The sequence below is a fragment of the Lissotriton helveticus genome, chromosome 9, assembly GCF_964261635.1.
Source record: "Lissotriton helveticus chromosome 9, aLisHel1.1, whole genome shotgun sequence".
NCBI lineage: Eukaryota > Metazoa > Chordata > Amphibia > Caudata > Salamandridae > Lissotriton > Lissotriton helveticus.
This window is the reverse complement of record NC_136070.1, coordinates 247,406,050-247,418,934: the sequence shown is the minus strand read 5'-3', so window position 1 is coordinate 247,418,934 and position 12,885 is coordinate 247,406,050. Positions and strand designations below refer to the sequence as shown.

The 12,885-nt window shown below is 53.7% G+C and overlaps 1 protein-coding gene across 16 annotated transcripts in view; it reads left to right on the top strand.

Moving 5' to 3' along the window:
* The window catches only part of KTN1 (kinectin 1), a 447,380-nt gene extending 434,745 nt beyond the window's left edge, over window positions 1–12,635 (top strand). For all 16 annotated transcript variants that reach the window (XM_078659859.1, XM_078659855.1, XM_078659854.1 and 13 more), the window contains one exon: window positions 12,146–12,635. In XM_078659859.1, coding sequence (XP_078515985.1) covers window positions 12,146–12,150 — 5 coding nt within the window. In that variant the 3' untranslated portion in view covers window positions 12,151–12,635. The remainder of the gene's footprint in view (window positions 1–12,145) is intronic.
* Window positions 12,636–12,885: the final 250 nt, after the last annotated feature.

Sequence of the window (12,885 nt, the reverse complement as noted above, 5' to 3'; positions counted from 1 at the left end):
GTTCGGTTTAATTCCTTTTCCTTGGAAATGAAAGTCCAGAACATTCAGGCTATCATCCTGATCTTTCATCGTGTGTCCTGGATTTCAGCTAGGTCAACTCTGATGCTATTGGAACTCCTGGCCTCCTGCATCCTGCTGGTCAAGCATGCCAGGTAGTATATGCGGGCTCTGCAGTAGGATTTGAAATCTGTGGCCTAAAATCAAGGAGACATCTCTGATCATGTCCGGATCTTGTAGGACACTGCAAATGATCTGCAGTGGTGGTTACTGGATCTTGATTTGGCCAGCAGGAGACCGCTCTTCTTACCTGACCCAGGGTACTGTAGTGACCTATGCGTATTTTCTGGACTTGGCATCCATCTGGGAGAGGTGTAGACCAGAGACCTCTGACAGCCATATGCTTGGCATTGAAATCCGTCCATCCATCCATCCACAGTTGTATCTCCTGCAAGTAGGTTTACCACCATGCTGTTATTGCACCAACACTAAGGTCAATTTAATTACACTTGATCGATCGATCGATCGCCGGGGCCACTGCCATGTGGTATTACAACAAGCAGGGTGGTGTGTGTTCCTGGAACTGGTGTCCGGAATCACAATGCCTCTGGAAATGGCTGGATCATCAAGGGACCTTCCAGTTGGTAAGCCAAATGTGAGGGACTTTGAGTGCCAGGAAGTACAATCTCAGCTGTCGTCACCTAGCAGATCACGAGTAGCAGTTAGACCGGAGGTGGCACAAGTTCTCTTCTGCGAATGGGAGAATCTTGGCTCAATCTGAATTTCAGCAGTTCTATACGTTGGCAATCTGCTGTTAGAAGTCTGTCAGAAGGACAAGTTACTTACCATCAATAACGCTCTTTCTTGTGGTGATTCTAACTGCAGATTTATCACTGACCCTTCCATCCTCCCTGTTCTGTAAATCTGTCTGTATCCATTAATAAAATCCCTTGTCTAGCAATCTGCACACTGGTCAAAGCTCATTTGGCTTGGGGCTCTGCACCTGGGGGCGCGGACAGCCTCAATATGAACTGACATCAACGCGCATGAGTGGAGCCTATAGGGGGGGGGCGTGGCCAACCGGGCAACATGGCGGACGCCACTTATTAGAGCTCTGCCAACGAGGCCCCAATTTATCCTGCATTTTACCGGATGAAGTGATCTGCGCTCATCACTGACAGGCGGAGTGGTTGCGGGATCGCCTGGGGACCCCATCGGTGTTTCTGCGACCCTGGGACGCGGCCGGAGAGGCGAAAATGCGCCATTGCCTGAGCGCCGCGGGTGACCGCGACGAAGGCGCGAAAGGCGCCCGGACCTCGGAGGAGAAGCGAGCCCCTGACTCTGACGCCGCGGCAACAGCAGAGGAACCGCCGAAACAGCGGAGAGACCCCGATCACGGGTGTGGACTCCGGAGCCCCCGGTGGAGGTACTGCGAGCCGAGTAATTGACTGCTCTGCTCGGCCGCTGGCAAGCTGGGAGGAGGGGCCCGGAGTGACCCGCGCAGGGAGCCGGAAGATGAGCGGCTGAGCGGCGACATTGCTGTGGACTGGCGAGCGCTTGAAAGGCGCGGGCTTTGCCGTTGACGGGACCCCTCGGACGAGCGGCGGAGGGAGAGGGTCCCGCTTCCCTGCGGACGGCCTGGTGCGAGAGGCTGCTGCAATCCCTGCGGGACGCCGGGAGGCGGCTCAGCGCGGACACAGTGCGGGGACCAGCGGGAGCTGCGAGGTGCCTAGAGCGGCGATCCTGGCTGGGAGACGAGGCAAGCTGGCGGCGAAGCTGAGGTGAGACGGCCACTGGACTCTGCCGTAGAGGCGACATTTCGCTTTCAGGCGCCATCTTGGGAGCCCACGCACCGAGGGGCCCTCCGCCTCCCTATTGACCCTGCATTGAGTTCCTCGACCTTGCTGGCCTGGTCAGGCATAACGCGACCACTGCGGACCGGCGGGGCCTACCTGCGCTGCTGCCCCGGGGAGGGGGAGGCCTCCGGTAAGACATCCCTGCCTGGAGCGCGAAGCAGTCCACAGCACAGGGCACATGACGGGCTCTTGGTGACAATCGCCACACAGCGGGACATTTGAGAGCAGCGGAGACGCGGTGGGAGTTCTGCAGACCGGGGTGGAAAGGCGAAGCAGTCGAGGCGGGCGGCAGAGCGCCCCAACGCACGTCGGGAACCACCTAAGCTCATAGGAGGTGAGGCCCACGCTTACGGACTACACCCCTCAGGGTGTGCCGCGCCGGTGCGCCCAGGCGGAGGCAGCGGCGGAAACCCCTGTGCAGGGTACAGCGACGGGCGGCCTGTGAGCACCGCCCACATATCACCTGGAAGTGAGGCACGTGAACTGAGACCTGCGCTGCGCCGCCCTCCAACGACACAACAACGCGCTTTACTGAGGTGGGTGCGCTTGGGCCCGACCGGCGCTGGTTGACGCATTGACCCCTCTGGCGAGCGCAGGGAGACTGGTGGGTTTGTGCGATCCGCTGCTGCTGATCCGACATCGGGTAGATGCCCACGGCGCAGCAGCTTGTCATGGGTAGACTAAGAGATAAAGCGCAGCCGAAGGTACAGGGTCCGGGTGGCCCCGACCCACCACACGTTCCACAGCCGCCAGAGATGGAGCCTGTGTCGGCTCTGGCAGCCAAGATGGACACAGTACTGGCGGCGGTGGAGCGCATTGGGACTACCCTGGTGCAAACCAAAACCTCTCTGGAAGCGCGGCTAGATAAGGTCACCTCTGACTTCACGTTGCTACATTCGGACCATCGCAAACTGTCGGAGTCAGTTGCCGCGCAACGCCAAGCAGTCCAGGAACTGCAGCCGGTGGTACACGATCATACCTCTGTTTTGCAGGACCTCATTGACAGAGTTCACGTGCTGGAGGATCGTGCCGAGGATGCGGAAGGGCGCTCCCGGCGCAGCAACGTTCGGGTAGTGGGTCTGCCAGAGGGAGAAGAGGGGAAGAGCCCCGAGCACTACGTGGAAGATTGGCTGCGGGCACTTTTGCCGGATGGAACGCTATCGCCGCAATTTGTGGTGGAAAGGGCGCACAGGGTGCCAGCACAAGCCCAGAGGCCCGGAACTCGCCCCCGCCCGTTCCTCTTTAAACTCCTTAACTATCGCGACCGCGACACGGTGCTTCGCGAGACACGGAAGATGGGAGACCTCAAAGTCGGTAACAGCCAAGTCTTGTTCTTCCCGGATTACACGGCGACGGTACAGAAGAGGCGTGGCTCGTACCTAGCAGTGAAGAAACATCTGCGGGAGCTGGGCCTACCCTATTCGCTGCTCTTCCCCTCTCGCTTGAGAGTGATCACCAAGGAAGGTTCGCGCTTCTTCGAGGCCCCGTCAGAGGTTTGGGACTGGCTGGAGGAGACAGGTCAGTGGTCGGGTCGCGACCGACAGGCCCAGATGACGGCGGCTGGCAGGAGCAACGCTCCAGGAGGCGGCGGAGGAAGAAGGGGACCCGGAGGAGCGCAGGCTTGGGACAAGCCGCCCCCAGCCCGGAGAAAATGCGACAGGAGCGGCAGGAGGCCCTAGAGGCGGTTGCGACGCTGGGTGCTGAGAATACAGGCAACGAGCAAGACCTTGGCCAGCTGAGTGGAGCACAAATCCGCGGGCCGTCGTCACCGCCCACGGTGCTGTCAGACGATCTTGTGATGCCTACGGTCACGCCTCAGACAGCGGACTTTATAGTGTGAACTGGGTCGGACTTGGAACTGCCCAGATGCACTGTCTGGACTGAATGCACTACATATTGTATCCTTTCATTGCCTGTCAGTTGTGTTGCTAATGTGGGTGGCGGGCCCCCCCTTGATACTAGGCGATTGTCACACTGCGGGAGCCTGGTCGAGCTCGGCGGAGGGAGGAGCTGGGTGCTTGGAGCGCACATCACTTCATGGGCTACCCCGGGCCGATCGGCGCGAACCACCGATTGATAGTTTCAAGCACATCTCCACAAGTTTAAGGGCCTTGAGTGCGGGCATAGTATGTTCAGCTATTGACTGCGCGCTTTCCCCCACACGCACTCCCATCGAGGGCACGTTGACTTGAACAGCATTTACCTATTAAGTTTGGACGTTTGCCCCGTTGGGAAATCGCCCTTTGAAGTTGTCATGTTTACATTAGTTCACATATTTCAGGAACGACACTTAGCGAACACCCAGCGCAGGCCCGAACCCCGGCCCGACAGGTCGACCCCCCCCAGACCCCCCAGATGGCTGCATTACAACACACGCCATGGCAAACACCAACATCATGACATGGAATGTCCGCGACATGCACACCCCGTCGCGTAGATACTCAATATTCGCTTACATGCAGCGGCACCGTGTGGGGATCGCGCTCCTTCAGGAAACGCATATGACCCAGATGGAACTGGACAGGCTCCGCAGGCGCTGGAGGGGGCAGATACATGGCACGATTTACTCTTCGCATGCGCGTGGGGCCCTGATATGGGTGAGAGCTGGCGTCCCCTTTACATACACTGACGCGCAAGTTGACCCTGACGGGAGGTACTCTTTTGTTAGGGGGAGGCTTAACGGGCAGGAGATACTACTGGGTTCCATCTATGCCCCCAGCACAGACCAGCCTGCATTCCTGGCGTCCCTCAATCCTGTCCTCCAGAGATATACCGGCCTCCCCTGGATCCTTGGTGGCGACTTTAACATGGTTCTGGACACGCACCTAGACCGCTCCTTCCCACCCCTGCGCGCAGCGGCAGCGACATTCACAGCACATGCCTTTAGGACCTGGTTAGCACATTGGGACATACACGACCTCTGGCGCACACAACATCCTGAGGACAAACTATGCTCGTACTATTCGGCTGTGCATGGCCTCCACGTTCGCCTAGACCGCATAGTGGGCTCCCAGTCCCTGCTCCCGCTGTTGTCCAAGACTGAATACTTAGGAAGGACGCACTCAGACCATAATCCCCTCTGCTTTCAGCTCACCTGGTAGGCGGATAGGCCCCCGGTGCCCACCTGGCGCCTGCAGCCTGCGGCGTTAGAGGACGCCGAATTCAGGTCATCCCTGGGCACAGCCATCCTTTCTTATTTCGAAGATAACGAAGGCACAGCGAGCGATCCGGGGGTGGAGTGGGACGCCCATAAGGTGTCTATACGTGGGCATTGCCTGGGTGCCACGTGGAACATCCACGCGCAAGTGTCGGAGTTCCTGGCCCGTATTGAACATGAGCTCCTGCGCTACGAACGGGAGGGAGAGGGGGCCGGCGAACATACGCATACACTGGGGGAGCTTCGTGGTGAACACGCGGTTCTGCTTGAACGGCTGAGATGCCATAACTACGCGGCCCACACGGCCAGAACACACTCACAGGCGGATAGAGCCGGCCGCCTGCTCGCTTGGCTGGTGCGAAAAGCAGACCGCGTGACCCCGATCGGCGCCCTCCGATCTCGCGACGGATCGGTAGTGTACACGCAGCGCGAAATCCACCGGGCGCTGACGGACCACTATCGGGAGCTCTACAGGTCGCGCAGCACCGGCCGCGCACATGAGCTGGCAGATTTTTGGGACTCGGTCACCCTGCCTACTATTGCGGACAGCCAAAATGAGGACCTCGGTGCGCCGCTGTCCTTGGAAGAGGTGGGGGACGCAATCCGAGCGCTGGCGTCCGGTAAGACGCCGGGGCCGGACGGTCTCCCGGCTGAATATTACAAGGCACACAGCGACATCCTGGCGCCTCAGCTCCTCGGGATGTATAGGGCGTCAGTGGACGCCGGCCGGCTTCCACCTTCCCTGAGGGAAGCGTTTTTAGTGTCCCTACCCAAGCCAGACAGGGATCCCATGTCCTTGGGCTCCTACCGCCCGTTGGCAATGCTGAACACCGATTATAAAGTGTTCGCCAAGCTCCTTGCAGAGCGACTGGCACCGGTGGTCCCGCATTTAGTGCACCCGGATCAGAATGGTTTCGTGCCAGCGAGATCCACATCCCTGAACCTCAGGAGGTACTTCCGGGTAGCTGCGGAGGCAACATCGGCATGGCCTAGGGCGGGATGCCTGGTGCTAGACTTAACAAAAGCTTTTGACTGCCTGGAGTGGGGATACCTGTCGGCAGTGTTGGTGGCGTACGGGTTGGACGACAATTTCCTGCGGATGGTGGGGCTTCTGTATAATAACCCCACGGTCCGTGTGCGGATGGGGCCGTATGTCTCCGAGGCGGTGGCGGTGGGCAGAGGTACCCGGCAGGGTTGTCCCCTGTCGCCGCTCCTCTTCGCTCTGGCAATCGAGCCCTTAGCCGCGGCCATGAGACAGCATCTGGCGGATGGTATACCGTTGGGCGACGGGGTCCATCAAGTGTCGCTGTATGCTGATGACTTGCTGGTCTTTGTCCGGGACGTGAGCCGCATACCGGACTCACTGGCCGCGCTACTGAGTCGCTTCGCCGACCTCTCGGGGCTCCAAGTCAATGCGGGCAAATCGTGCCTATATGCGTTCAGTGAGGGCGTGGCGGACCAGGAGTACAGTCTCCACGGCACGGGGGTCCGCTGGCAGGAGACTACATTTAAATATCTGGGGATCCAGATTTACCGCCAGCAGACAGACCTGCTAGACGGGAACTTGGGCAGAGCAGTGACGGCGCTCAGGACCCAGATAAGCTTCTGGTCTACACTTCCATTGTCACCTACAGGCAGAGTGGCCCTCGCCAAAATGGTGATGCTTCCTCGCCTTCTCTACTACTTCGTGAACCTCCCGCTCTTCCTGCCCGCGTCCTTCTTCTCTAATCTCAATAAGATTTTAAGAGACTTTGTCTGGGGTGCATCTCGGCACCGCCTCGTGCTTGGGAAGCTGTTTTTGCCCACGGACAGGAGTGGGTTAGCGGCTCCCTGCTTAGAGCACTACTACTTGGCGGCACAGCTCCAATGGGTCGTCCGCTGGCTGGCGGACAGGGGAAGGGAGGACACCGCTACAGCTGACCCACCGTATACACTGGAGCGGATCACTGCGCTGTTTCATCCACTGACAGCGCCAACGCGCCCCACCCCACTACTGCTAGCGGTAGCATTCAAATGCTTCCGTAGGGCACTGTACCTCACGAGAGGGGTGCGCCCTTTTGCGCCTGCGGTACCCTTGGAGGGTTCGCCCGGCGGAGGGGGGGCGCTCACGCACTCTATGTTAGAGCAATGGCATGCGGTGGACGTCCAGACGCTGGGCGATCTGTACCAGGATGGAGTATTGACACCCTACGAGACGCTGGTCGCAGACACTGGGCTCCCCACCGGAGGCTTCCTGATGCACAGGTCCCTAGTGGCGTCCATGGCGGCTAAATGGGGCGATGTCACGGAGGAACCAGTGCAGCATTTGACGATTCAGTATTTGCACGTCATGGGCAGGGGCAGGCACCTAGTCAAATGGTTTGCTGCGTCCCTGCGAGCACATACGGAGCAGGATCTAGCCCCACTGCGGGTGAAATGGGAGAGGGACATGGGACGAGCGTTCACAGACAGAGAATGGGGACAGATTCTACAAAGCCCGGTCCGCATCCCTAGAAACACGAGGTTCCGCCAGATCCAAGTATACATAGTGCACAGGGCCTACCTCACCCCAGACCTAATCAATAAATACTTCCACAGAGCGGACGTATCATGCCCCAGATGCGGGGAAGTGAACGCAGAACTTCTCCACGCTTTGTGGCATTGTCCGCGCCTTGGCACCTACTGGAGGGACATTCACGCACTACTTACACGGAGCACAGGCCGCAACATCCCCTGCAACTGGCCTGAGTGTCTCTTACACCACTTCAAGAGGCCGCCCAGAGACAAAGTGTCGTCCAGATTCCTTGACTTAGGAATGGTGACGGCGGTCCGTCTCATTACCAAGAGATGGAAGGCGAGGGACCCACCCACCACGAGGGCGTGGATCCTATCATTCTCATCGTGGGCTCGCGCTGAATGGACGGCCATCCGGAGGGAGGAAACTATGGGTCTCCGTAAGGAACCTATGGCAGGCCGATGGGAACACATGCTAAACACTATGCTGGAGGCTGGAACTGCAGTGGAGGTAGGGGCGGCGGGGACCTAAACTGACACCACAGGCGGGAGGGGCGAGGGAGCAGGCAGCGACATGGCGGGCATGCCCATAGGTGTAATGCGTGGCATGGCGGCGATACAGAGCCTGATACAGAACCTCACGAACCCACTGGGTGGGAGCGGACGAAGTGGGGGCGGGGGGGGGAAGGTCAGGGCTGGGGGTGGGCTGAGAACTGGGGCAAAAAGTAATGAAACCTGACAATAGTGTCGTAGTTAGTTGTTTGGTTCTACTGCACATGCTAACCATTTAGGGATGGGATGCCTATGTAATGCTTGCTCTTCTCCTTATAGAGGGGTGAAGAACTGTTTCCTGACTCCTACTCGGCAGGTACGCCAGGGCATCGGTGCCCTGCTCCACACCATTTTAATTGTACTGTCATGTTGCCACTGACGAGTCACACTGTTGATATCCTGATCCCTGTGAATTATCGAAGAGCAATTCTAATTGTTAAGCAGTGCATTTTGTATTGTTTAAGTTACAAATACCAATAAACAGATTCAACAAAAAAAATGAGTGGAGCCTATATAGGCCCCAGATGTCCGTTCCAGACGGAAAGGCGTCGGTGCGAAGCCGCAAGGCACTGACTACCGGCGCACAGAGGTACTGCTCAAAAGTTTACGGATCCTATCTGATGCCTGGGGAATAATCAAAAGATGAGGAATCTGGAGTAAGTTAGAGTCTCTACTTGAAAGAGTGTTACAGAAGAAAAGCAACTTGTTCGTTTGTAGCATGTGTGAATATAAATACATATGCTTAGCACACTCCAGCAATCTAGTCTTGGATGTTTGCAAGTTGTTTTGTTTGAAGAAGTCCCACGAGATGTGGTGTGACTCCTCCTGGTGTACATTGTGCATAGGCATCAACTCTTAGCAAGACTGGTCCGTTCCGCCATTGGGTTTGGACGTTCACTGAGTGTTCTCCGAGCTTGTGAGGTCCACAACACTTTTTTCGTCTGGCCTGTTCAGTAACATTACCTTCTCATTGTGTTGGAGTTAACCAAGCTCCAGTCCAGTACCTTTGTCTACCAAGCAAGGCTGCCCTGGGCATTGAGGATCTCATGCCCCTTGTGGGTCAAGAACTGTTTTTTAGTCCTTCCTCACCCGAAAATGCTGCATGTGTTATGGAATGTGCACCCTTCAGAACTACCCTTGTTGCCACTTAAAATACCCTTGTTGCCACTTAAATTACCCTTAGACAAACTACCACAGGTATGCCATATCTGCCTTCCCCCAATTACAACAATCCCTCCTGTCCATCGTGCCTTGCCTTTCAATCCAAGAAGACCCTTTGGTATTGAAGGGAAAGATGTTGGGTACACAAGAGTATGCAACAGCAGGACATCTCCGACACCCTGGGCTTCTCTGGTGAAGAGGATCCCCTCAGTGCCGAAGAAGCCGGTCCTTCTGGGCTCCCGCCTGCACAACCATCACCTAGTCTAAAGATGGTGTAGTTGAGACAGTCTGGCAGCCAGTGGTTGGAGGGGGTCGAACCAGCACAGAGGACTGGCCTGCACACGAACAGCAGAGCCATGAATATACTTTTGAACCATGAGACCCACATCACCAAGCCGGGGACCCACACAAAGTCCCAAACCGAGTCAGAGCACCTCTCCTGGTGGAGTTGTGTGTTGAGAATAGATGCCAAAACGAGGAAAGCCAAGGGACCCACCACCTTCGGACTCTGGTTGGCTCGAGCAAAAGATTTTGGAGCCTCCATCTAAGGGCATCGACACCTATTACCTGTTGAGCCCCAGCCATTTTAAGGGCACAGATCACCATCAGACCCACTCGTAGCCTGCACCAAAGGCTCCATTGTTTCCAGTGCCGAAGAAACTCTCGGCACCAAAGCTTACCATGATGCCAAAACCTTTCTGGACGCTTAAGCAGAGGACAAAGCCGACCTCAAGACCCCCACCGATGCAGAAGCTCCAAATTTGGAGATGCTTCAAAAGTAACTGGACGCCAGACAACAGCACCTATTCATCTGCCCAGTCTAATTTAAAATAACAGGGAAAGAAGTACCACCGTCACCATGTCCAAAACTTCTTGCTTGAAAGAGATTAGCCTTCGAGGGGGAACTTTCTTCCAGACTCTCCTCTCCTGACCCAGAACCAAAGAAGCACAAGAACAGAGCCACTAGTCCTCACCCTTTGCCACTCAGTCCACCCCTCGCCCTTCCTTCACCATCACCACCACGCCCTTGCGCACCTTCTCCGCTCGACTCCCCTCTTTCATACTTTAGTAGCCTGTATCGCCTGTTTGCCACCTGAACCTGTCATCAAGCAAGGAGCCCACGGGCTATTGCTGGGGTGATAAAGTTGATCCCCCAGGTGACCCCAGTCTGGAACATTACCCCGTCAGGGCCTTCACCCCTGATGTCGCCATGGACTACCACGAGGCCATTCAGAGTGCTACAGCCTTTCATAAATGTGGGATGCCACTCAGGGGGACGGGGACTTTCTCTTGGAGACATTCTCGAGTGCATTGTGAAATTCCTCCTGTGCTTGAGGGCATGCTAAAATTGGCTCCTGAGAATTTCTAGGAGCATTTCAAGACTAAGGTAAACCTACATCCTCTCCCCGTGACCCACTAAATATATTAAGGGCCAGACTGCATCCAACTCCCTGGTAGTGCACACTGTCTGCAAGCACACCTCTGCCCAGGCCACGGCATTGCTTCTCCTCTAGGATAAGGAGAGCAAGTAAATTGATGCAGTGGATACACGAGTAGCAGTCTGAGTTGTCCCTCTTCCGAATCCCGGTTATTAAGGCCTTCATGGAGGGTCTCAAGAGGGTAATATCCCCTAGTGCCACCTGCTCCTATGTTGAATCTCAGTGTGGTCCTCAACGGGCTCCCTTTGGTTCCTCTCCTGGAAGGTGGCCTTCCTATTGGCCATTACTTCACTCAGACATATTACCAAACTCCACAGGTACAGTGTTGTTCTTAGAACCAATCGTAAGTTCTTCCCTAATGTGGTATCACACTTCCTCCTTAACCATACCATAGGGCTCCCAATCTTCTTTCTGCAGCCATATTCCATTGTGGATAAATAACCGTACATGTTGACAGGACCAAGCCATTCTAAAAATCAGATCAGCTCTGACTCGTTTGCAAAGCTTCAGAGGTCACCCCATATCCAAGGTAGGCATTGGTAGATTAATAGTCTAACATATTTAGACATCACAAAGCAAAGAGGGTCCTACCTGCTCCACCCAGGACGCAGGTTACCTTTCTAAGCAACATCTCATTAGAGGTAATTGGTAAGGTAGCCACTTGGTCGTCACCACACCCCTTTACTAAGCACTACTATGTGGATATCGTAGCCCATCAGAAGGCATTAGTAGGCCAGACTGCGTTAAGGACCTTATTACAGATATCAGTTTTGTCCACACTCTAGCACCTGCTTCAGCAGGGCACTGATTTACAATTAATGCAAAACGTGTATCTACAGCCACGCATGCTGCGAGCGAAAAAATGTACTTACTCTGTTAACATTGGTTTGTAGCGTGCAGTGATGTAGATTCACACATCTACCCTCCTCCCTGGATGCCAGCATTGATATCACGTTTTATGTCAACTTTTTGCCAACTTACAATAAACATGGCACATCATATTAGTTTTACTGTACATACCACATTGATGAGTTGAGCAAAAAAACTCTAAAGTGGAGTCTGTGCTCATCTGCATTTTGGACTTAACGAGAAGTTGGAGAACATCCCTTGACTAGGATCTTTATCGAAGAAAAAACAAGTTGCAATGTCCGAGCCCCACACTAGATAGCAGGTGTATGCAAAGCATGTGAATCCACAGCACTACACACTATCAACAGATGCTTGCAGTGTAAGTAATATTTTCCTTTTTTTCTGTGTTTGCAATGTCCTGTTTCATATTTGTTTGGTTCTTTATGCACCGATGTAATGCTAGTGCTTTTTTCTATTTTTAATGTCATCAATTTAAGAAAATACATTAAGTGTGTAAATTATTGAAATGTAACCTTCTATCTAACTAGTCAAACTCAAAAGTTGTTCTTTGTCTAATGAAAGGTTTTAAAGATAGCACCTGTTTTGTTGCCAAACTCACAATGTTCCAATTTACATTGCAGAATGAAGATATAAAGAGAAATTATTCATTTGAGGATATCAAAAGGCATTGTATTATATTTTGCCAAATGAAAGCCTTATTTATGTGTCCACACTTTCTACTTTGTCAGAAACACTGAACATTGTCTTTTCTAATCCTTGTTGAACTACTGATTTTAAAAAGAAACCTGATAACTCGGAGGTACACTTCAGAGTTTAGTTTTATAATAAAATTCTATTGGATAATTTGATCTTTGCATTCCTGAAGACACGGACAAATTGTAATCATTTGTTTTTTATTTTTCTCAATAAAATGTACTTAGTTGAATGAAGATTGATGAAGACAATAATGTATGACAGTAACAATTTATTACACATGTAAACTGTTTACTTAAATATGTTTTTAATGACGCTGCCTCTGACATCATCCTCGAATAAACACTCCTTTTTTGTTGCTATAATTTAATCAGTTTTTGTAATAGGGTCAGAAATAAAGGGATGCTTAATATTCAACAAGGCTCTCTTGGATGTTTTTTCTCCAAAATGTATTTGATAACATCCTCTTATCATGGTGCAGATGCTTTGTGTAGAAGGATGTAATTATGATCTCATTTTAAGTCTCCCCACAAGATAGCACAAGCTGTCTGTTGGAGAAAAAAAACCTATTGTCAGCTTAGACTCCGCCCATTCTTTACCATTAGTTAGCGCTCTTGTCATTCATTTGCTTGCTTTTTATTTAGCTACTTGTGTGCGCTTTAGTTCC